Source organism: Tinamus guttatus, unplaced genomic scaffold (assembly GCF_059628265.1).
Source record: "Tinamus guttatus ecotype Peru unplaced genomic scaffold, ASM5962826v1 Tinamus_guttatus_pri_ptg000332l, whole genome shotgun sequence".
In the NCBI taxonomy this organism is placed as follows: Eukaryota; Metazoa; Chordata; class Aves; order Tinamiformes; family Tinamidae; genus Tinamus; species Tinamus guttatus.
This window is the reverse complement of record NW_028288866.1, coordinates 1023214-1048443: the sequence shown is the minus strand read 5'-3', so window position 1 is coordinate 1048443 and position 25230 is coordinate 1023214. Positions and strand designations below refer to the sequence as shown.

At 53.2% G+C, this 25230-nt stretch overlaps 1 protein-coding gene across 1 annotated transcript; it reads right to left on the bottom strand.

The window, feature by feature from the left end:
- Window positions 1-638: 638 nt before the first annotated feature.
- On the bottom strand, window positions 639-24810 carry KIF17 (kinesin family member 17). Its single transcript, XM_088529476.1, has 20 exons — window positions 24673-24810; window positions 24388-24597; window positions 23337-23493; window positions 23157-23262; window positions 22887-23046; window positions 21508-21679; window positions 19925-20193; window positions 18450-18596; window positions 17427-17528; window positions 14550-14739; window positions 10237-10689; window positions 9199-9296; window positions 8381-8528; window positions 7225-7316; window positions 6713-6837; window positions 4290-4521; window positions 3221-3479; window positions 2381-2451; window positions 1800-1920; window positions 639-827 (listed from the first exon to the last, which is right to left on the bottom strand). Exons 1-20 carry the CDS (start codon window positions 24799-24801, stop codon window positions 646-648), a joined length of 3423 nt encoding a protein of 1140 aa, XP_088385602.1. The 5' UTR covers window positions 24802-24810; the 3' UTR covers window positions 639-645.
- Window positions 24811-25230: the final 420 nt, after the last annotated feature.

Sequence of the window (25230 nt, the reverse complement as noted above, 5' to 3'; positions counted from 1 at the left end):
CCAATCAGCGGCGGTGGAGGCGGGACGAGCGGCGGTGGGAAGGGAGCGCGTCGCGGCCACCGTAGGGCGGGAAGGAGGGAGGGGCGACGGCGGGAGCGAAATAGGCCATTTTCAGGACGCATAAGGCCAAAAAAAGCGTTTTTCAAGGGAAAAAAAGCAGCCCCGTCTCCCTTCCCTCAGAGGAAGCGCGACAGGATAGTCGTGACAGAAGCATTTATTGCAGTGCAGGCCGGGAAATGGCATACAGAGTCCAAAGGCAGTGCTGGAGAAGGGAATATGGGGGAAAACTGCATGTTGAGGAAACCGGGGGGGTTCTTCCCATCACCGCAAGGTCTGGCTAAAAGCCGGGCAGGACGGCAATCCCTCGAGGGAGCCGCAGGGCAGGCGGCAGGCGTGGGGAAGCCTGCAGGCCCTCGTACGAACCCGGCGCTGCAGGAGGGGGAGCCCTCAAAGCAAATTCACCTCTTTCCATCCTCAAAGAGGCGAGCGGGAGCCTCCCTTCCTGAGGATGGCTGCCGAGGCCCAAGCGCAGGGGGGTTCCCTGCAAAAGCGGCCCCGAGCGCTCGCTCCAAAGGCTCCAGAAGCCACCGTTGTGTCCCCGCTCTTCCCGTCGTCTGGCTTGCGTCAAACCTGGAGCTGCCGCCCTCAGAACAGGTCGCTGCCGAAGGCGCCTTTGCCCTTTTTGCGCTTGGTTTTGGCGGCCGGCGTGGTGAAGTCGAGCGATTCGAGGCGGAAGGGCCGCGGCTGGGGCAGCCCCGGCGCCGGCGGGGCCGAGGCCGCGCTGTTGCTCAAAGGGAGGCTCAGGCCCGAGCCAGGACTGCGGGGAGCTGGAAGGAAAGGGACAGGCTGCCGTTAGCCGTGGCACCCGCTCGGGTACAGAATGGTCCCCGCGCCATTCTGGCTTTAGCCGCGACCTTTAATAAAGGGCAGAAATGCCCATATTTTATTTCCACACATTAACAAACTCGGCCACTGGACTGACATGCTGCCCACTTTGGTGACCCCCACGTCTTTGGTGACCCCCACGTTTTGGGAAAAACACACACGGCCATCCTCATTTAGTTTGTTTAAACACTGATAAGTGCTTCGTTTAGTGCTGGCTTTGTTTGCGCTCTCTAATTGAAGCACTCGGGTGCCCCAGGGACAGGCACCGCTGCTGAGAGTGGTAACACCAGTTATTTATTCACTCCCAGTTGCCCTACCAAGGTGGGTTTTCAAGAGCAGGGTGGGCATCTCTGTACCCCAGGCAGATCCTGACCTGCTCACTGAAGCTGCTGGGCAAAAAGCAAACAGTAGCAGGGTGGATTTTGCTCTGCAATCAGCAGCTCTTGAAGACCAACACGGACACAGTAATTCCGTGCCACTTAACCCTGATATTTGGTAGGGATTTCTTTTTGTTGTATGCATCTAGGGGAGACTGTAGCCAGTAACCAAAAGAGGAAGTATTTCAAACGTTCTGCAAATCAGCAACGTTTATTTTGTGTCCTGGAGCAACAAAGGTCTGGAGCTCTGTAAAATACATTTTTTTAATCAAAACTTCACCTCATTCTGCAGGATATTTGTGTCAATTCAAGGGCGTGCACTAGTGCTTCTGTTTTTAGGTGTTCACACTCCTAATCCAAGTTTTGCCACGTGCATCAAGGGTGCTTGTCACGGAGAACTACATCTACGGCCAGCTGAAGCAGAATGACATGCAGGCCAGTGCTCCCCAAAAATCAGCACCCCAGGACATTTACTCCTAAGGAATTAAGATGAACAGCAACAATGTATTGGGCAAAAGACCCCAGAGCCCCTTTTACCTCTGCTCTTCGTGGGGTCGGCGTTAACAATCTGACTGGCTCGCTTGGGTCGGAAGTAGTTGCTGGCGATGTTCTCACTGTCACTCCTGCTCAACATCAGCTTGTAGCGGTCTTCCTCTTGCTGGAATCCAGAAACACTAGCTCTTAGACACCCGAGTGTCACAGCTTGAGGCTTAGAAATACTGCCAAGTACCGTAACATGAGATACAAACAAGTTCTTGCTTACACAAATATATATTTCACTATATAGGTGATGGCCCAACTTATCAGGGCCGTACTAGCGCTCTGCCTGCTCACAGGCAGGGTGGTCTTTGCTGGTCCCAAACCACCAGCACGTCCAAGTCGAGCCTCTGTATTCCTCTAGTCACCAAATTGTGCTGCTAAGTGCTCTGCTTTGCCGTTTACTCCATTTTACACATCCTTCCAGGGTCCTTTGCTGTGATCCTGCTGGCTCACACCGACTACATACAACTGCCGTGGTGTTGTTGTTCTGCCCACAGCAGACCCAGCACACATGTGAACCACAAGGACTCCTCAGCAGGGCTTCCCAGGACCCCAGGAGGAAAAGAAATACAATTTACCATTGCTAGTTCTCCACTCTCAGCTGAAGGGCTCTTTTTGGCAGGTTTCGCCTGTGGCAGCGAAGAAACTGCTATGAGAAAACACAAAATATTAAAAGGCCATCATCTCTAAAACAATTACACTCATGATGGAGCAACTCGATCCCCACCACTGTTACTGGGCTAACGGAGAGGCTTCAAGGACCCTTAGTGTGATTTGCATCCAAGGACCGGGATAGGATATGCGCCAGCTAAGGCAGTAACATGCGAGTTCACCAACTCTTGGAGGGAAGATTTACAGGGAAGGCAACCCACCCCTCTGGCTAAGGCACCACATAAGCACATGAAGAGCACAAGGACCCCAAATTCTAATTTTGGGTCGAAAAAAAAGTCCCTGTGAAACTCCAGGAAAGCCACCAAGCTGAAATCAAGCTCTTTCCTTGCCTTAGCTGCTCAAGCTTTGGAACAAGTCTTGTAACACCACATTGCAGGAACTGCTGGGTTCACTCATTAGTGGCATAAAGTGCTTTCAGATCCTGGGATGAGCAGCTTTCAAAGGGCTGACATTTGGTTTAAGCGCTAGCTGCAAATTCAGTCTCCCCAGAAGAGACCTGCAGTACTGACCACATGTGCCTGGGCAGGGAACCCTGTGCCTGCCTGCTTCCACTCCACCACAAAGAGGTGGTTTTGTCCTCATTAAACTAGGTTATTATCCAGACTTTCCAGAAAAACTCCAGCCTGTGCTCTACACGCAAGACTTTACAAGCGAGCACAATCCAAACGGGATAAACAGCAAGCTGATGTGCTGCTGAGCTGGGAAGGAGCCGGGGGACAGCCGTGGAGTCAAGATGCTCCCCTTACCTGCAGGAAGGCTGGTTTTCTGAAGGACAAGGTCTGGAATTCTCCAGCAGGCAGCCTCCTCATCCCAGACGCACTCGCGCTTGATCTTCTCCAGGTTGCTGTAGTTGCAGTCGCGCCGGACGAGGGCCTGCACCCGCTCCAGCAGCTGTTGGAGGAGCATGGAGTCGCGCTCCAGCCGCCGGATGGTGCCCAGGTAATCGATCTTTTCCAGCTCAAACTCCGACTGCAAATCTCTGATCTCCGTCTCGGCAGCCCGCAGCTGGGGCATAAAAACAAAACGGCTAGTTGGGGTTATAACGGAGACGAGCGTGGAAATTTGTCACAGAAATCATGCAGTTTCCTCTGAAGACAAATAAGGAAGAAGCATAAGAAATAATGAACAGCTTGAGAAAGTGGACAGGCAATTTTTATTTTCACTGTCCCCTTATGCAAGAATGAGGAGGCACTTACAGGGAAGTAGGGTGGCCAAACTCAAACATGCGACAAGGAGATACGTTATTCTATGCTGCGGATTTAGAATGGGTTGAAGACGGCAACTTAGCCATGTCCAAAAGATGACAAGGTTGATGAGAACACATACAGTTACTTCTCACTTTTTAAATAACAGAAGCTTCAGTGCTTTAGATTTCTGATTTCTCAGTCATGTAATAGATTGCACACGCCGGCAGAGGGAGTCGCATCCTCTCCCATGAACAGACGTGTTCACACAGCTAAACTCTTACACAACAAGGTGGAAAACGGTCAGGTGAGGCCTTGAGAAAGCAGCAGACAGGGAACGACTTGTTTCAGCACTGTGAGTGATACTACAGCAAATATTTTATAGGCATGCACACAAGAAACCTCATAGGTAATAACACGGGTGCACACATGAAATATTAGACACAGGCAGAGATGTTCTCTAGACAGGCTTCCTGCAACGCCTCAGTGTGAAGAACATGGAAGCAGAGGAGGAAAGATAGGATATGAGGATATGTCAGATAAATACATTTAAAAGCCATCCAGAGAATAAACACACCGAATGCTCCCTAAATGCAGCAGGGGTAGTCAAAAGCTGCTTTTGCAGGCTCACCTTTCTCTGCATCTTCTCCAGAAGTTTGCTCTTGGCTCGTACCTCTTCCTGGATGGAGTCGTAGACGTTGAGCAGGACCCAGTCGCTGCTGTCCTCGCTGGAGTTGTGCAGTGCGGCCACCAGCTGCATCCTCCGCTCGGCTGCGTACTTCTTTCGCCGTTTATGCTTTTCTTTGAGGTCCTTGTTTTTAGCCTGTTCTCCCCCTACTACCTGCTGTTCCAGCATCTGCAGCCTGGGAAAGGCAAACACCTCTCAGATCAGCCACGCAAAGAAACATTCCCTACCTGAAGGGCACTTGGAAAGATGCGACACAGAAGTCGTCGTTTCTTCTGAGATTAGTGATGGCAAATTCCACTTTTAATGACACTTTGTCATAAACACTGACGTGGACCCAAGCCAAAGCGCCTGCTACTCCGAGTGCCTTTGTCATCCAAATACGCCTGGAAATCAGCTTCCACACTCACAGAATTCTCTTAAAAACAGTTTTGTGTAACACATATTTCACTTCTTCTTTCTTGCTCTGAAAGCTCTCAAAGCAAGCACAGAATGTGCCAAAAATGCAAACCAATACTTTAAGCGGTGGCTGGGGGAGCAGCATGGCTGGAAGCTGCAGCAGGTTTTCTCTCTTGATGCAGTATCAGCAAAGGGTTTCGTGACCCGGGCTACCCCAGCCTGGGCACAGACACAGGCCCACGTTTGAAGCAGAGCTCGTCCTCACATCCCCATGAGCTCCCTATGCCCCAGCACAGCCCAGTGCTGCTGCCAGGAGGGCAGAGGGATTTGGGGGTAGCCTGAGGGTCAGGCAGACTTTGGAGAGTGAAGCAGTGCAAGCAGTGAGCTCCCACCCCGCTAAAAACATAGCAGTGTGGCTCCTGAAAGCAGCCCAGGGACCGGAGCACCGTTCTTTAATGCACCCTGGTCTGCCTTTTAAGGGCAACCCTGCTGCAGCCCTGCTGATCTTGACGCCCGCGGCGAAACCCCCGGAAGGCAGATAAATATTTGACAAAGCGTAAGAGCAAGTGTCCTTCCGTGAGTCACCGGACAAGCTGGCAGCCACACATCCTGAGGGAGCAATCTGTTTCGAGACATTTTGCACGCTTGAGAGAAAATCTGTTCCCCTCCCAGCTCATGTAGAGTTACTGCTGCCTTTGGAATATGGCAATGTTCCTCTAATGCCTGGCTGTGCAGAGGATTACAAAAAGGGGCCTGTTGCACTGATGCACATGCCAGAAGCAACTGTAGGCCACCGTTTTCCCCCGATGTGGCTCATACCTATCCAGACAAGACATGCTGCAATTCAGAGCTGTTTTATTTGGCTGCACTGGGATGGGCAGCAGAGAAGATATCTCAGGGGTTGGTCAGCACAGGCTGAAATTGGAGAAAATCCCACTCCTGGTGAAACCTACACTGATAATATCCTCTTAGCTGTCTTCAAACCCACCGCTAAGGAGCTCCGGTGTCCTCCACAGGTGACTTGCTCTTCTACTTTACTGCACTTCCCCAATTGCCTTCAGTATCTTTTGCTGAATGCACAAGTGAATCCTGCTTTGCTGAATATCAGAGATCTCACAGCCATCCTGATGGGGAAACCTTTTAAAAAGAGGCTTTGAAAATCCCATGCCTGTGGAGCCAAACCATCCTGCCTAATCTGCAGAGAACTTTGATTTTAACAATGTAATTGGGAGAGTATTTTGTCCTTGTTTGTTACAAAAAGGAACTTGGCAATAGGATTATTAAGATTTGATATAATCAAAATGAATGGCTTCTTTAGAGCCTTCTCTATGAACAAAATCTGCAAATCACAGGCGGTGCTATTCTGTATTTCTCAATGGCTTCTTTTTCAGCTAGAGAAGCCCAAAAGAGCAAGTATGCTCCATAATTGCTCATAGTAAAGCTAAAAGAGTAGTTAAAGGACGTGAAACTTCTCAGAAGGAAACTCTATCATCCACGATAGGAGATGTTATGTTAAGTATTTCTAATTTTAACGTAATTCCACACAATTGGGTAAAATATAGAAATCAGCAGAATTTGCTTCTGGTATATGCAAGGAACGTGCATCTCGGAGGAAAACCAGGGTAAGAAACATATGAGATGAGCCAAGCGTGAGCCTTAAATCTGCACCCCTTACATCCCAATAATGTGATCCAGGTGCAGGAATCACGTGTCCCTAAAACTTAGTTCTCAGGCATTTAGCATCTCTGGCAAAATTCTTGGCATCATCTAATGCCCCAGTTGCCATTTAACTCAAAGAGGACAGAGTTGATTTGGGGATGGAAGAATATGCATTTACTTTTATGGTGCACTGTGCACACAGCTGAAGCTCAACAGTTATAATATTATGCAAGAACAGGATGGCTTCTTGCCTATGTGCAATACACAGGAGACAGTTCACAGGACCAGAGGTATCTCGTACAGTCACTGACCTGGCAAGCACCTGCTGCTGGTCTACAGGCATTGAAATCCTCTCAGCAGTGACAGCCACCTCTGCTCTGCTGCTCTCCCTGGTCACACTGCCAGTGCCTTGAGCTGCCTGAGGCTCTGCGGGGTCCTAAGGACAAAAGGAAACCAGAGGCTGCAGCTCTGAGATGATGCCGTGCGAGGACTGGGGTAGCTCAAACACCAAACTACCAACTCAAGGTACTGTGCTCCAAGTCACCAGGACTCCCACGCTGTCTTCAGCACTCTGGGATTCAGTAGGATGAGGTTTAAGCACTGGAAAAACTATTTTCCTCCCCGTTCTTCAGTTACTTTTCTCATATTCTGCCCTAAATGTGCTGCTGTGCACGTTTAACTGGTATTAGGCCCTGCCCCAGAGGCAGATATAGGAAAAAATAGATAACAACACACTTAAGCAGATTTGTGAACACCCAGCAGATGCTGATGACAAGCAGGAAAGTTTATTCAACCCAAGCGTGACAATTAGCCCCAAGGGTACCTTGGCTGACGTTGGTTCTTCATCTGCTTCAACAACAGAGTCTTCAGGCAAAGGTGTCTCATTGGGAGCAGCTTCAGTTCTCGTGACAGCTTCTGGAGAGCAAAAGGGGAAATACCCACAATGTCAACGATGAGCTCTGCAGAAGCAAAATGTAAATTTGTAAAAACATCATTCAAAATCTTTACCAGAAGCTGAGAGCTACACATCTGGGAGGAAATGCCCCATTATTTACTTTCACACACTGGTCAGTAAAAGCCATCGGAGACCCAGAGGGCAGGTCAAGTGAGTAATAAAGGTCTTACAAGGCTGGGAGAGCTGGGATCCTCCTGTTCACACACAAATAATCTATTTCAGACAGCTGGGGGGCACGCAGTTATAATCAGAGGGAAAAAAAAAACAACCTCTCACTTAGGAAATGATAGCATCAAAATCTTGTGTTATAGGTTCAATAATTAATATTGACCGTTAAGTGCTGAATAAGCACATTACAAAACATGCTCTGAGGCAGTACAGGAGCATAAATGAAAAGCAGCAGCGAAGAGGACAGCTGGGAGTAATTTACAGGTGCGTAAGCAGAATATCTGCCCTCCAGCAAAGCGATGGTGTTGATAATTCACCGGGAGACCAAGAGCTGCAGCCCATTTGCATGCAGCAAGAGGCTCTGCAGCCACCCTGGTCTCGGGCACGTGAGTTGAGCAGAACCAACCCGATAAGGCCGAGCGCTGCGTGCCGAGACCCGTCATCTCTGCAGGTCAAGCCTCTGCTGCTAAAGGCAGAGGAAATTCTGTCTACACAGGCAGAGCTGCATTTCACTGCCCCAGGGCTCGCAGAGCAGGGCCAGGCAGGTCCTGACGTGGGGGAGATGGGCGAGGAGACCAAGCTGGGACCAAGAGTCTTAAGAAGGGCCCAGGAGAGCCAGACTTAACGCTGCTGCTATAGATAAGGGACAGGAGGGATGAAAACAGGGACTGCGGTTGCTGCCAGGCAGCACTTGCTAGTAGTCACTGCCACTTTACATGTTGCAATAGCTGCCACTTTGTAAGAAAATATGTTTTCACACATGCCCAGAGGAAACACGCTAGTTTATTACCAGCATTGGGGAACTTTCAGCCTGGGCTGGACTCACTCTAGCACCCTCCACCTGCCTCGTCCACACCTGCTTCCTTCCTGAGGCTCTCCTCCAGAGCGGACAGCTTGCGATCGTAGGAGTTCTTCAGGCTACTCATGTCCTCCTCGAGGCGGGCACGGGATTCCTGCTCGGCCTCAAAATCCGCCTTGAGCAGGGCCAGCCTCAGCTCGTACTCCTGAAAGGCAGAGCAGAGAGCCCGAGGCAGCCCCCTGCTCCTGGCTGCACCCAGCCGGTCCCGTGTCCACCACCACGACACTCGACTGGCCTCTGCTAATGGACGTTTTTCTGCGATGTAGGTGGACACGGAGCTGAGGAAAGGCGACGTGTTAGCCCTAGAACTGCCATCTTTCGCCTCTTCACAGAAAATGATCATCTTGGGCATACGCGGCGCCCTGGAAGGGGCTTTGTAAAGAGCAAGGAGAAAGTTTATTCCCTATTCTCTTTGTCTCCTCAGCACCTCTTTCTTCCTCCTGGATCCATCCCCCCTTTCTCTTTTTCTTCATCCTTTTACTGTTACTGACATTGTCTACTGCCTTTCTCTCCTTATTTCTCCCTCCTCAGACAGGACAAATCTAAGTTTCACATGTACTTTCCTCTTTTTGATACACGTGCTTCAAAAAGTCTTTTTGGGAATCCGTTCCAATCCATCTCCAGGGAAGTGGGAAAAAACACTGAGAGAAAATGGTATTGAAGTAAGTCCCCTAACAGCATACATCCTGTCCTTAAGAAAAGTCAACCAAAAAAATGTGTATTGAGAAGGCTACATCACAGACTCCTGCACTGTATTTGTATTAGAAAATCCTAGGAGCATCCATAGAAGACAGTATGGATACCCCCTTCCTTACTTGTCTGATCAGCTCTTTCTCTGCTTCAACATCTGACTGGGATTCAAGAAGAGGAGCTGGCTTCATTTCCAGGGGAGCAGTCTCAGCAGGTAAAAGCCCTGCAAAGCAAAGCAGAAATAAAAATCAGTCGCAGTTGCCGGGTGGGATTATCTGTACAATGCCTGGAAACAGAACAAAGAAGAGCTCAATCCACGTGCTCCCTAACCACGCTGTCAGAACGCCCACCGGCCTGGGATTCCACAGGTGTGGGGAGAGAAGGAGTCACTGCTGAGCAGAGGAGTAGACATTTAAGCTTCAGGTATATGAAAGCAAATATAAAGTTAATCTCTTTCACAGAATAACAGGAGACTTGTTTCCAGGGATATGCTAACGGATTTTCAAAAGAAAATACCCTTGGAAGGAGATGAAAGGTAAAAGAAAAGAAAAACGGGCAACTTTCAACAGAGAGGTATAATTCTCAGAAAGTAATAAACTTCCTTGAGATGTCTCTTTCCCATTTGTCCTCACATTCACTATTCCTGCTTCACAGCAAAGAGCGAGTTAGTGGAGGCTGGGCTGAAGCCTCAAATAGAGCACAGTGTTTCTGGGCAAGCAGGGCAATACTCTTCTTGTAGGGTCCAAAAATCACAAGGAGAAAAAGGGCTGAATGCTAATTTTGAAAAGAAATAGGAATATTTAGTAAAGAATTTTACATTATTATTTCCTTAGCAGCTTGTCTTTGTTCTGCCAGCTGTACCCTCTCTTCTGCAACTGACCAAATCCAAGCTAGAATTACCAAGAACCACCACGGATTTGAATCACATCAGCCTTTTTAACAGAATTTGTCATCACTGAAGACAAGGGAAAACACAGGATAATTGAGAGGGGCTGTGCAGAGTGGAATAGGGTCAGTTTGACAACAGTGCAGAACAAGTAGAACTGGCAGAATGGAGGAGAGCTCTTCCTAACAGGTAATGGAATGGCTGAGGCGAAACCCAATGAGCACTTGATGTGTAACTAAAGCTAAAACATCTGCGGAGCTACTGAGGTCTCTCTTACCTGCCAAGGTATTCGTGCTCATCTGCTCAGCTAAAATAGCCTTCAGCTTCTTAATCTCCTCCTGATACTCTCTCAGCAGAGTATCCTTGGGGTCCTCATTGATACAGGGCTTGTTCTTGATGTTCTTCGCTCGATTCGCGTAGCGCAACGTGCTCAGGGTCTCGTCATAGTTGCTGTCGGCCGGAGACAAGCAGGCGACCATGAGGGTCTTGGTGTTCCCTCCGAGGGAGTCCTGCAGCAGCCTCGTCAGCTTGGAGTCTCGGTAGGGGATGTGTTTACACCGGCCATCGACCAGGGCTGAGATGACGTTGCCCAGAGCCGAGAGCGACAGGTTGATTTTGGTGGCCTCCTTGAGCCGTTCCCCCGTGGCTCCGGTTTTTGACTGCCTCTCGCTGCCCGCCAGGTCCACTAGGTTGAGTTTGGCAGCCCTAAGGTGATCCTGCCCTCTCTCATCTGCAGGAAATAATTTGGGGTTAGGGTCTTCTAACCTCTTCATAACAAGAAAAGCAAAAATTTCTTTTGGCACCGTTTCAGTTCAAGCCCCATTCTTTGCATTTGGACCCTGGTTCCCTTAAGCAAATAGCTACTTAATTTTAGAACTATATGTTTTTGTGCTTTTCAGAACCATTTCTAGAGGATGCCATAAAAATTCATAACCGTTACTACCCACTGGGTCACAAAGCCTCCAAAGACTTCCCTAGGAGCTCAGTGTGGTTAGATTTTTATGCAAAAGCCTCTACAAGTACCAAGACCAGACCACGGATTTCAGAATTTCTTTCCTCCCCGGATTATTTCCCAAAGTTAAATCACGACTGACAGCAGGAGGGAGTATGAAGCTCGAATGGGACTCGACAGGCAGCAGCTGGAGCAAGACTAAAGGGAAGGAGGAGGCTGAAGGGTGAGCTCTCCAAATGCCTTCATGACACAGGGAGGAAGACAGGAAGGTCAGTTCTAGAGACCACCATGCCAGGGCTGGAGGAACCCCTAGAGTGGGAAACAGCATTTCCACGAATTTCCAAACAACAGCTTTTCCCCAAGACCTACCCTAATCAGGGGAGGTGTTCAAGTAGCTTCCTGCCATGCTTCAAAAAATAAAAATAAAACCCCTAAATCCTATCAAGAGATCCAAATACCATCCAGGACCACCATCTGGCGCTCTGTCCCAAGACAGCGCAAACATGCGAGCAGCGAGGCAAATCTTCCCCCTTGTCCAGACAGCTCTGGAGCGGCGCAGTGACTCAGCACGCAGGCACGCTCGGCAGCATCTGTTCCTGCTCAAACCACAGCGTGCTCAAGGAGAAAGGAAGATGAGGGAACATATGCAAGAAACGAGACAATTCAGAGAAATCAGGGCTGAACTCGGGAGCCCGGCCGCCAGGATGAGGAGCCAGGTCTCCGCAGGGAGCTCCCTTCCATCGTACCTGCATGGCAAGAAGGGAGCTGAGGGTAACAGCGAGTTAACAGCTACCTAGAAGCACAGCACACCTCCTGCATGTAATAATACCTGCTTCATGACCTACATTTCTGGGCAAGATTTCCAGCCAACATGATGATACAAATCCCCTGTGACTAAGACACGTTGCATCCAAGTGCTTCAAGAAGCCCTCGGTTTCGCTGGCCAGCCTGGTAGTCTCTGACGTCCTTCCCTCCTCTGCGGAGACAACGGTGCCATTCGCCCATTTTACACCCAGCAAACTGGTCAAGAATAATCTTTCCCAGCCTCATTTGGGGAACTCATGAGCAAGGACTTGGACAGACCTTCCCAAATGACAGACTACCCTCCTAAGTGCTGGATCTCGCTGTCACATATCCCTGCCACAATCATTCCTTGCCAGGAATTCCCTTCTTCAAGGGAAGGACTCCTGGAGTGCTCCAAGCACAGACTCACACCAGGATGCAGGAAGGTTTCGCCTCTTGCAGACATCTCAGGGATTTCCACAATACCTAACCTTGAATTTAGCCCGTGTTAAGCTGTACAACTGCAGAGAAAACCTAAACACGAACAAAGAATAGTCTGATGCTTGGGGGAAAAGTTAGAAGTTCTCAGGTAAGCATAACAAAAAACACTGCCCCGGGATATTTTTCCAGTTACAGTAAGAGATTGTTAACAGTAGAAGCTAACGGTTGCAGCAGAGCTCTGCTAATTGCTTCAGTCCAGATGTTTCTGGCATGTCAAGGCATGGGGGAGAAGAGGAAAACAACAGATGGAGCTCGAAGAGTCCATTCTCTCACCCTCCTTCCCGAGTGCCAGGATGAATGGACAGTGAGAAAAAGCAGGTTTTCTAACCCTTTCCCCCCCTTCTCTCCCTTGCTTCATATAAACAGCGACTTGGCAACTGAAAAGTTGTTTTGGCTCCTGCCAGGACTTTTACCCAAGGAGGCTGTTGTTTCCAGCAGGGAGCTTAGTGGGTTTGTTTCCATGGTGCAAGGAGGTCCCTCGACTCTTGCTAAAGCGCCCGCAGCAGCCCAAAAGTCTCCGTGCTCATTGTGTAGGTCTCTCATGTTCCCTCAGCCCTTCCTGGTGGCATAAGCATTGCCCAAATCCAAACCATCCTCCCGGTCAGCAAATCCACCCCCCAGCACAATGTAAAGGAATAAAACATCTGCTACTCTGAATGCTTTCAAAATACAAATGGTAACTGGTGCTTTTCATACGTCCACAGCCAGAGAAGCCCCAGTATTTGCCACAATCCTGATCCTGAATCTAAGGTTTTCCTTTTTTAAAAAGTCATTCCAGTCTCTGTAGCTGTGAAGAGCCTTAAATGCCTGTAAATTGGGATGGTCTGCAGGCCCAGCTGGAGAACAAGTTTGAACTTCTCCATGCATATCTTCTGGAAGCCCAAGGACAACAATATAAATACCAACTTTGTTAACTATTTCAACCAATGAATATCCTGGCAGAACCATCCAGCTACTGAGATTGTGCCAGAACCCTAAACTTTCTGCTCGAATATTCCAGCTGCCATCTATTTAACTGCCAAAACTTCACGTTTCTCCACCTTGCCCCGGACCGCTCTGGATTATCAGTAACCAATCCTAAACCACATCAAAACTGAAAAAAAAAAGGAGGAAAGGTAAAATCAAGTTAACTTGAAAATAGGAAAGGGAGCACTGTCTTGCCTGTATTCACTTCCAACTACAAATGAAACTCAGGAAGAATTTTGAGTTTGATATCTGACAGCAAAGTGCAAAACACAGGGTCTCAGGACAGAATTTAGGTCTGGGGATAGCCCAGAGCTCTGTTAATGAATAAGTGAAACTGCTCCCTGTCAGGGGAAATCTCTGAGCTGCCATTCTGCAAAACACAACACTTTTTTGAAAGCTTTAAATTGTTACAGGCTAGATTAAGAGCACTGCACTCATCAGGAACATGAGAGGAGTGTAAATACTTAATTTTCCTCGTTAGCAGCAATGCGGGGATTTTACAGACACAGGATTTGCACCTATTCCCTGTGCTAACCGAGAAATCCCAAATATCCCACACACCCCATAATCCTCCTCCTCCTGAAAATGAGGTACCGTCAGTGACATCTGGAACTGCAGTTCAGGAAGGCATTGAGTAACCTTCCCCATGACCGAAACAGCTGAAGGAAACGAGGCCAAGCTGTTCCCAGCCTTAGCCGGGGTCAAGGGCTAGACAGGACACAGGAGACCAAATTCCTTCCTTACTCCCAGAAATAATCCTCTCCAGGTCCAAGTTCAGGCCCAGGGATGCAGCTTTATCAGTCTAAGAGACTCTGATGGCAGGAAGCCAATGGAAATGAGATACTTGAGAAAGGGAAATTAGTCACTCAAACATTATTAAGGGACTCTCCTATTCCAGTCTTTAAACTGAGATTAGCTGTTTGCTTAAATGATGTGCTCCATGATTAAGCTAAAAGAAGAAATCACTGGGCAAAATTACCCAAGTTGTGTTACAAAGAAGGTCAAACAAGACAGAAAAATATTTCTCCAGGCCCCACAGTTTATGAAGTCCAACCCAAAGTATGTGGTGTGCCTTTTAGCAGCCCTAGCCAGAAATGAAGGTTTTAGACGCTAAAGAACCAGGAGGAGACAGAAATGTCTTCCCAGTTCAAGCATAAGACATTTCTCTCCCAAAGGAATCAAGGAAAAAAGAAAAAAAAAAAAAAGAGTTATGAATCCTCAGCCATTTCATACAGTGAAGAGTGCCAGTGTCAGGGCACAGCTCTGATTTTTACCAAACCTAAAATCCTTCACGCTTGGAATTTCACTGCGGGATCAGTGGCCAGATTGCACTGACTGTTTGTGTGCTCTGCTTGCTCCAAGCCTGGCGCAGGGACCCCAGCACCTACCTACAGTGCAGATTTCCATGTTGATGGTGAAGATGGAGTGGGAGCGGGAGGAGTCCTTGTTCATGAGGGTGTAGCCCACGGCGCGGTTCCTCCAGCCCGTCTCCATGATCCGCTCGCACTGGCCCACGCTGTGCACCGTGTGCAGGGACAGGCCCTTCACGTACACCCCCTTCTCGGGGTGCTCCTTCAGCTGCAAACAGGGACAACGCGGGTCACAACAAGGGACAGCAGGACCCGGGGAAACCATGGAGGCTGCCCACGAGCGCGAGGGCTTAGACGTAGGGTGAAAGAAAACACATTGACGTGCAAATTGGAGCTGTGTTAACTATTGAGGAGTATAACGAGGCTGCACCAGCAGCAAAACCACCCACACCTCCGCGTGGCTTCGCGCGAGCCGTCTGGCAAAGCCCATCACCCAGCTGTGACAGCGGCCAGCAGCTCTATTTGGCTACCACCAAGAAAACTGGTATTTCTGAAGCAGCAGCAAAACCACCCAAAAACCCAGAATCACCCTTTAGGTTGTACAGGCAAAAAGGACTCATGTGAAGAGCTGATTGATTCCACCATCCTCCAGGCCATGAGACACCCAGTTTCTCCTCACCGGGATGCTTTCTACCTCCCCTATTATTAAACCGCCTATGTTAAAAAAGAATTGGAATATTTTTGACCTATTATAGCAAAATCTCTAGCGTATCTTCAAGCATAAAGCCCTTTTTAAAACCTAAGCACAGATTCCGTAAGAAAGGATATTGCTACTGGGAACTTCTCTGAACCCTTCTGCTCTCAGAGGGCATCTCGATCCCACTGACAAAACTCAAGTCATGCCCATCACGCACAGGACCATAATAGCTTTCCTCCAAATTGGTTCCTTTCTTTAGATACTTCAACATCCTATTCAGGCATCTGGATGGAGGTAGATGTTAAGTCCTAATAGTACCTTTTCAGCAATTATCTATCGTGCAGAAGAAAGTTTCCAGGCAGCGGGTTAATAAACTATGGAAATGCTCCCAAGTCTTCAGTGATCCATCAAACCTACCTAAAAAACACACAAAACAATCAAGAGATTCCTGCCCTCCTACGCCAGCCACCTCTGAGGCTCCTTCCGCACTGGAATTTTAAATGAGCTGGAATCATTTTCAGCAGCTGTGTTCTGCCCCGCATCCACCGAGCGCAGAACTAAATCCCTATCTTTATCATAAGTCAGCTGGGATATCAAGATGTAGGTGGCATGATCGGCTGTCAAATATGTGACAGATACTGCACCTGGCAGTGTGACTTCCAGAGAGGAGCTTTAGACACTTCAGTGATGCACACACTACGAGAAGCGATGGAAATCAGAATCTTTGCTATAAAAAACCTGTGCAGAACAGAGCAGAGCCAGCTGAAAACTCTGCTCTGGGAGGGACTTGAGCCTTGTCCTATGACTAATGTAAAGACCAGGATTAATCCAGTTACAGGATCGTGGCCGAACTGCTCTTACATCACGGCCTTTGACTAAGGGACAGCAGGAATGTGCTGCATGCTGCATTTGAGGATGCTGCAAAGCCCAAGTCCCCGAGGAAGGGAGAACGTTGCAGCCCCAGGACACACAGTGGAAGATGTGGCTGATGTTTAGCTCCACAACAGACGTTCAAGGGAGCGGGATGCTATCCCAGCAGAGCTCCGACGGACTCGCTCTTCACCAGGTCCCATTTCATGGGAAGCGACTGTGAGCCTCGGAGCAAGGGGCACAGCCTCCCTAAAGGCACCGATGTTAAAAGGCAACGAAGGCACCGCTGCAAAGAAACAACTAGAAATGGGATTTCCAAGAAGAAAAGGGGCCAGGCTCCGGCACACGGCAGAGCGGGTCAGCGTGGTCCTTCCGGCTCCGCAGGACACGGCTCGTTTAATTCCCCATGGAGGCAGCAACAGCCAGTCGCTGTCACCGGCGCCGTGACGAGTGTTTCCCTGGAAACTGTTCTGCCCAAGTCCTGCCCCGCCGGTGCCAACTGCGGTTGTCATAGAAACCAGTGTCACCGCGGATGGGGAACAAAGGGAGGGAATCTGCAAAAAAAGCTCCTTGGAAAACGGCGAGTCCCCTGCTCCCCCTCTTCTCCCGGCACGGGCGCCGCGGAGCGCGGCCCGCGCCGGGATTTGCCTCTCCTCAAGGCAGGGGGCTGGAAAAGGAAACATCTGCCCGGGAAGGCGCAGGGAGGCAGCCGGAGGCCGCCACCATCCCGGAGCTTCTGTGCAGCAGATGGTGCTAGTGCCTCGGTTTTACCAGGGCGATCCTGCAGGGAAGCGAATCAGGACAGGAGCCTTGCAGGTCTTCCCCCGGAATAACGGGAAAAGGCAGAACTGCAAAGCTGCTGAGGCAAATTCCATAAAAAATCAACCTCTTCATTCTGATTTCAGTGAAGTTTATTTTCCTGCCTGCTGGGAGAATTCCCATCTTCCCCATCCATTCCGGTGGGAAGTAACGTCTGCTCTGTCCTTTCAAAGGGGCTCAGCCTTTTCAACAGATATCGATATCCTCCAGGCCTACACCGGATCACATTAAGCACTTATGGGGTGCAGACTCCTGCTTTAGAGCATAAACCAGCCACAAGGTGAAAGGAAGAAACTGCTCCCTGAGCAGTTTATTCCAGCGACTTCCAAGAAACTCCCACCAAGCTTCTGCTTCAGGCCACCATCAAGGACACTCAGAACCTCTCTCCAACTGGATCCTGCTCCTTCCAACCACAGCCCTCCATATCACCTCTTGGCTTCCATATTTGCCACCCCATCTTCACATTTTCTTCTGCCAGAGCATGCTTTTGCACCTCCTTAAGGTATTAATGCTAATCTATGCAAATTTAAGCACGGCCTAATCGGACGTGCTGACTGCGGTCTCCTCACCTCCAGCTTCTGCTTGGTGTCAGCTCCTAGAAGGTCTCGTACGTCTTCATTGTAAATCTCCAAGTAAGAGGCTCTCACCAAGAACTTGGCATTTTCAGCACACTGCATGGAACAGGAAGGGTTTTAGGATAAGGCTCTCCAAATTAAACCAACGAGGCATCTCGCATTACCCCGCAGTGACAGCTGGGTGCCCGTCTCTCTGCAGCACTTCATCACATCATTCAAGGCGCTTGGTTCCCAGGTTCAGCTGTTTTTAACACTTTTCCTACTGAAGCTTTCAGGCCTAAAGCTCCTCTCCTGCGAGTTAATTAAGTCAGATTAGGGCACAGTTCCCCTGGCCATGCACAGGCCCCAGCTTTAGGCTGAGATGTGATACACTCTGAGGTTCACTGGCCATTCTGGGCACAGAGGATGTCCCAGGTGACACCTGCTTTGTAGACCCTCAGCTTTTGGCTGCATTGTTGCCTGTTGTCCAGGGAAAATAAACTTTACAACCCCCGAGACTGAAACCTCAATGGAATAGACTGTCATCAAACCTCTTATCGCCTTGGGGGCCACAGAAGACTGTGATAGTGAAACTTCAGATCTGGAAAGATAGTTCCAGGAGTGAGAAACAAATAAGCGGTACCGCATCGAAGACAATCCACAGTGCCAAAGGAGCCTGTTCCCACTCGTGTCCCTAAATCACGCGTGTGCGGCCAGCCAGGATGGCGAGCGCGCTCACTCATTCCTCGGGGAATATCCTTGTCCAGCCTGCCTGGGTTCAGGGTTGGGAAAAATGCTGTTTTGGTTCAAGACCTTGAGTGGGCTCTAGGGCACGGCACTGCTTGTAGCTCTGCCCGATTTTGCAGGGCAGGTGGAAATGGATAACGGCATGGATGTTATTCCTCAACCTCCCAAGGTTTTGCGAGGACAAATCCTTGCTTGTGGCTCAGAGCAGGGCAGCAACCACTACAGAAAGCTACAAAAATCAGGTATCCCACAACTTTACAGCGGGATCTCCTTCCCATCTTACATACCCACCTGCACGCTCTCGAAAATGTGCTCGAAGGCTCTGGGTATGATGCCCTTCTGCGTAGCCGGATCCACAATTCCCTGCATGGTGAACGACTTCCCGCTGCCGGTCTGGCCGTAGGCGAATATCGTGCCGTTGTAGCCCTCGGTGACACCCTGGAATCAGAGCAGAACCACAAAGCCGTTACCTTTATCTTTTGCATAGCTGGAAATAAGTCGCTCCATTTCTTTCCCATTGCATAAAAGCTTTTATTTATATATATATATAAAAAAGGAAGAGTTGGAAATAAACATCAAACAAATTTCTGGGCAACCTGGAGGTGGATGAGATGTGCAGATCTAAGCTGCTTTTTGAAATTCTTGTGGAAAGTCCCTCGGGTTGTTAAAAGGAACAAGCCAAGGACTTGGTTAGACATGTCACCGAGAAAATCTGAGAGATGAAAGGATACAAAAGTAGAGCAGGAAAAAAATCTCCCTGCGCCACAGCAGTAAGATAATAAATATGTGTTTTATTACCATATAAATGTGGTGGTTTTCCCTCAAAATGCAATGTTTGAAAACATGCAGAAGGCCCGGGCAGGAAGGCCAGCTGACAACGCTCAGAAGACTGGAATATTTTTGCCCATAGGGCAGAAAATATTATGAGAACTGGAGAGATGACTAGGATGCTCGCTGACTGCAGGGTGGCCAAAAGGGAGGTCTCTAGCTTAAAATAACAAATATATTATATTTCATCCACCATCTCAAGGGCAGTCTTTGGACAGCAGCATTCTCGTTTGTTCCTATTTCGGAGGGCCATGATATAAACAGAAGATATTTGGATTTCTTAATGTTTAAATAAGCATCCCGCATGTAAAGTCCCCAGTTGCAACACTAAGAAATTTTGAGGGAGACGCTGAAAAATCCCCTCCTACCAGGAACACAGGACCCCCCTGAGCTCCTGCAAGCCCAGCAGCCATTTTAGAAGGCTCTTTTCATGCATTTCCCCCCAAAATCACACGCTTATACAACAGCCACCTTAAAGCTCTGCAATTCCGGTTGTTTCTCCACTCCTGCTGGAGGAGCGTTTCCAGAACCTGCTCTCCTCAGGACGAGCAACTTGGGTCTTAAAATTACCCGCTGTTACCAGGTTGAATTAACTCAGCTGTTGCTTCTTGCAGCGTTCCTGCTCTGCTTGGCCGCTTCACCGAGCGCCCGGCGATGCTCGGGCCCCGTCTCCGGGCTCATTTTGCTGGGCTACATCTCGCTCTGCTCCGAGATTCCTCAACGGACAGTAAAAATCCCCCTCGGGAGCCTTCGCCTGCCCTCGCAGAGGAAGAGGAGCCCTGAAATTCCTGCATGGCCTCCCGGGGGGTTCCGTCTTTCCTATAAGCATCTGGACGGATGGAATTTCCTCCGCTCCAAGGGCACCCTGAGCTGGAAGGGGCTTTTCCCCCCGGTTTCCCGGCCCGTTCCGGGGCCGCCGCTCGCCCCGCGTCGCTCACCTCCACGAGCGGGTAGGCCACGTCGTTGTAGATCTGCTCGGTGCTGTGCTCGCCGCCGTAGGCGCCGTCGAAGGTGAACTGCTTGGGGGGCTCGGCGGCGGCGGCGCCCGGCGCGCGCAGGAGGCAGCGGCCGCGCGCGCTCTCCGTGCGCACCACGAGCTCGCGGCCCTGCTCCCGCGCGCTGGGCGGCCGGCACCGCACCACCACCTTCACCGCCTCCGCCATGGCGCCCGGAGCGCCCGGATACCCCCGGGAGCACCCGGATACCCCTGGGAGCACCCAAATCCCCTCGGAATCACCCGGATCCCCCCCGGCTCCCGCACGGGGCAGAGGGCGCTTAGGGCATCCCCACTCCGGCTTGGTGGGAGCCCAAGGAGGAGGCCTGAGATGACTTGGGATTCGGGGGGATGTGAGGGGAGACTGGGGTAAAACTGGGCGTGGGGAAAGTGAGTGGGGGGAGAGGGGGTCCGAGGGGTGATTAAGGAAATTTAGGGGGAAACAGGACAAGGGGAGACCTCGGGAAGACCTGAAGGGGGTAACCCGGAGGGAGGGAAAAAAGGGGGATGGGGACGGGGGAGAGACCTGCAGCGGGGGAGGATGCTCGGTTGGGCCGGGGGACACGAGGGGACCCGGGGGGTCTCGAAGGCCGAGGGGACCCGGGGTGGGGGGGGGACACGTCGCGCGCGCACCCGCCACCCGGGCCGCCCGAGCCCCGCGCATGCGCAGCGCCGCTACCCCCCCCCCCCGGGCAATCGGCCCCCGCGTTGCCACGGCGACCGCGACGCGTCGCGAGGGGAGGGGCGGGGCGGCGCCAGGGCGCGTGCGCGGGAGGGCGTGAGAACGGGCGGGTACGCGCGTGCGCGGGAGTGGGCGTGCACGAGGGTGCAAGGACCCGGGTGTGCAAGGACCCGGGTGTGCAAGGGTCCTGGGTGTGCAAGGGTCCTGGGCGTGCATGGGGCAAGTGCAAGGGCCTGGGCATAAAAGTGCATAGGTTGCATGGGTCCTGTGTGTGCAAGCGTGCCGGTGTGCAAGGGCCTGGGCATGCATGGGGCAAGTGCACAGGTGTGCAAGGGCCTGGGCGTAAAAGTGCAGGGGTGTGCAAGGGCCTGGGCATAAAAATGCACGGGTGTGCAAGGGTCCTTGGTGTGCATGGGCCTGGGTGTACAGCCTGTATGTGCAAGAGCACAGGTGTGCAAGGGGCCTGGGTGTGCAAGGGGCCAGTGCACGGGAGCGTGGTTGCATGGAGAGGGGGTACGAAGGTGCAAGGCAATGCGAGTGCGTGAGTGCCGGCACGCACCAGGGCCTGCGTGTGCAAGCGCGTCGGTGCAAGCGTGCAGGTGGGAGCGTGCAAAACAGCAAGCACCCAAGAGTGTGAGCTGGCAAGGGGGGCACAAGTGTGAGCGCAGGAGTGCACACGTGCGTGCACTGGGCCCGAGGCACCCGTGGCAGCGTGCAAGCCCAGCGGGGAGCCCGTGCACGAGCGTGCGGCACAAGCGCCCGGAGGCTGCTCGGGTCGATTGCACGAGGGCGCCGCGCTCCCCGCGCGCTCTTTATTGCCGCGGCGCCCGTACACCCGGCCTAGCCGCGCTCGTGCTGGCCGCCCGCGGGCGCCGGCCGCGTCTCGGCGCCGGCCGCGTCGCGCTCCTCGTAGCCGGGGTTGCGGCGCCCGGGGGCCAGGCGGCAGAAGCAGCCCCCGGGCGCGCTGGAGTAGTGCGCGAGCAGCGCCGGCACCGTGGAGAACTCGGCGTTGGAGTGCTGCGGGCGCGGGGGACAGCGGCGTGAGCCCGGCGCGTCCATGCACGGTGCATTTGAGCAGCCTGTGTGCCGGCACATCCATGCACGGTGCATCTGAGCAGCCTGTGTACCGATGCATCCATGCACGGTGCATCCGAGCAGCCTGTGTGACGGCGCGTCCATGCACCATGCATCCGAGTAGCCTGTGTACCGGTGCATCCATGCACGGTGCATTCGAGCAGCCTGTGTGCTAGTGCACCCCTGCACCGTGCATCCGAGCAGCCTGCGTGCCGGCGCGTCCATGCACCGTGCATCCGAGCAGGCTGTGTGCCAGCTCGTCCATGCGCGGCATATCTGAGCAGCCTGCGTGCCGGTGCATCCATGCACGGCTCATCCGAGCAGCCTGTGCACCAGCGCATCTGTGCATGGTGCATCCGAGCAGCCTGCACGCCGGCGCGTCCATGCACAGTGCATAGGAGCAGCCTGTGCACCAGCGCATCCATGCTCTCTGCATCCAGGCACCCTGCGTGGTGGCACATCCATGCATGGTGCATCCGGGTACCCTGCATGCCAGTGCACCCATGCACGGTGCATCCAGGCACCCTGCATGCTGGTGCATCCATCCACGGTGCATCTTGCCACTCTGCACACTGGTGAAGCATTGCACGGTGCATTTGGGCATCCTGTGCCCCCGTGCATCCATGCATGGTGCGTTGTACAGGCATCAGGTGTCCATGCACCCATGCACACCCATGCATTGCTGAATCCATGCCCTGATGCACCCCACCCCATGCACCCATGGAGCAGTGTACCACTGCAGCAATGCACCTCTGCACCATTGCACCTGGTGCACCCATGAACACATGCTCCTGTGCGCCCGTGAACGGGTGCACCAACGCGCCTGCAAACCCGGGCAGCCGTGCACCCAGTGCATACGTGGACCTGTGCACCCGTGCCACCGTGCCCCATTGCACATGTGCACCCACAAGCCTGCACACCCTTCACCATTGCCCCAATGCACCCATGCAGCTATGAACTTCTACAGCATTGTACCTATGCTGCTATGAACCTGTGCACCCATGCGCCATTGCACCTGGGCACTGTGAAACCATGCAGCATTGCACCCATCAGCTATGAACTCATGCACCATTGCACCCGTGCAGCTGTGATCCCTTGCAGCATTGCACCCGTGCAGCTATGAACCCGCACGCCCCCGCAGCGCCCTCACCTCCACGCGGTACCGGCCCTGGTGGCTCTTGAACACGTAGTAGGGGATGACGCCGCAGGGCACCCGCACCCAGAGGCACCAGCGGTTGGGCAGGCCGGGCTCCGCGCGCAGCAGGAAGGCGCCGGGCACGTCCCGCCGCAGCAGAGCGATGCCGCCGTCCCTGGGGGCAGCGCGGGCGGCGGGTGACACCAGGACACGGGGAGGGGTGGCCGGGGGGTGTCGGGTGACACCAGGACACGGGGAGGGGTGGCCGGGGGGTGTCACGCTCACCTGGAGATGCCAGCGAAGGCCCAGACGCTCTCGGCGAGGTCCCCGTCGCTCTCGGGAAGGAGGGCCGGGCCGCCGCGCGCCCCTTTGCTCTCGCAGCCGCCGGGCGCTGCAGGGAGGTGCCCCCCGTTTGCAGCCGCTGCCGTCGCCACTGGGGTCCCCTTGCACCCTGGGGACACTCACCGGCGTCGCGGGGCGCGGGGCCCTCGGCGGCGCAGTCGCGGTAGGCGCCCGAGCGCAGCACCTTGCTGCGAATGGCCTTCTTGCGCACCAGCACCGGCGAGCAGTAGGGGTTGCCCGGCCGGGCGGCCTCCCTGGCTTCGGCCTCCGGGCGCCGCTCCTGCAAAGCGCGCGGCAAGTGCCCCTGCACCCGGGCACCCTGCAGCCCTGCACTAGAGCACCCGGGCACCAATGCAGCTGTGCGCACAGGGACCTGTGTGTCATCATGCATGCATGCACCCCAGCAGCCGGGCAGCATTGCACCCATGCACCAAAGCACGCAGGAACCAGTGCACCAAAGCACCCATGCACTCTTGCCCCCATGTGCATGCATCATTTGCACCCCCGCACCCAGGAATTGGGGTACTCTTGCATCCATGCACCAAAGCACCCGTGCACCATTGCACCCCTTCACCCAGAGATCCGAGCACCAAAGCACCCGGGAACCCGTGCATCATCGTGTCTGTGCACCCAGGGACCATTGCACCTACCCGTGCACCACTGCACCCCGGAACTAGAGTACCATTGCACCCATCCACCAAAGCACCCGTGCGCCCAGGGACCCAGGCACCAGAGCAGCCGGGCACCATTGCATCGCTGCACACAGGATCCCGTGTGTCATCACATCTGTGCGCCCAGGGACTGGGGCACCAATGCACACCTGCACCTCTGCACCAAAGTAGGCCTACACCGATGCACCCAGGAACTGGGGTACCACTGCACATGTCCACCAAAGCCCCCATGCACCACTGCACCCATGGCCCCAGGAAGCAGTGCACCAATGCCCTTGTGCATCAACGCATACCCATGCATCTGTGTGCAACTGAAACTGAAGACCCGTGCACCCATGAACCTCTGCACCCTTGCGCCTCTGCACCATCGCACCCATGCACCCAATGACCCAACCCACTCATGCACCAACGTGTCCACATCCCCTTGACCCCATGCACCGCGGCACCCATGCAGCACCCGCGCACCCCCACACCCAAAACGCAGCGGGGGGCCGTGCACCCACCCGGCCGGCGAGGCCGGAGGGCACGAGCAGGCGGCGGAAGGAGACGAGCGCCTTGACGGTGGGAGACGCCTCGTCGGGGTGCAGCGGCGCCCGCAGCACCGCGGCGCCCGCGGCCGCCCGCGGCTCCTCGCCCGCCGCCTGCGCCCCGGGGTGCGCGCGCAGGTAGCCCAGCTGGAAGCAGCGGCACAGCAGCAGGTGGAGGGTTTGCACCTGCGGGCGACAGCAACGCGCGAGTGCCGAGGGAGGCGGCGGCGGCGGGAGCGGGCGCCGGGGCGCCGGGCCCACCTCGCGGCCCACGAAGAGGTGGCAGAAGAGCTTGGTGGCCGGGCTGCGGGGGTTGCGAGCCACGAAGGCGAACTGGCCCTCGGCCGGGCGCCACGTGCTGTAGAGGATGCGGCGCAGCGCGTGCGCCATCAGCAGCGTCTGCGGGCAGAGGGGACGGCCGTGAGCACGGGTGCAATCCTGTGCCGAGCGGGCAGTGCCGGAGCTGATCCCATGGGGAATGCCGGGGCCGTGCAATGCCAGCATTGATCCTGCATGCAGTGCTGGTGCTGAGCATGCAACGCCAGGGCTGATCCAACGTGCAACGTTGGTACAGAGCACCCATGCTGACCGCACAGTGCCGGGGCTGGTCCTGCACACAGCGCTGACCCCGACCAACACCAGCACCGACACCACATGCAGTGCCAGTGTCGACCATGTGATGCCGGTGACGATTCCGCACGCAGCACTGGCACCGACCGTGCAATGCCAGTGTAGACCGTGCAATGACGGTGCTGATCCCGCATGCAAGGCTGGTGCTGAGCGTGCAAGGCCAGCGCTGCCCGCGTGTGCAAGGCCGGT

What these genes read in the sequence shown, in the direction of transcription:
- KIF17 (XM_088529476.1), bottom strand. Translation starts at nt 24,801, where the DNA reads ATGGCGCACGCGCTGCGCCGCATCCTCTACAGCACGTGGCGCCCGGCC. An exon ending in CCTCCGGCCTCGCCGGCCGG is followed by an intron (nt 23,494 to 24,387) that starts GTGGGTGCACGG and finishes CGCGCTTTGCAG; the next exon opens with GAGCGGCGCCCGGAGGCCGA. An exon ending in ACATTTTCGAGAGCGTGCAG is followed by an intron (nt 17,529 to 18,449) that starts GTGGGTATGTAA and finishes TGTTCCATGCAG; the next exon opens with TGTGCTGAAAATGCCAAGTT.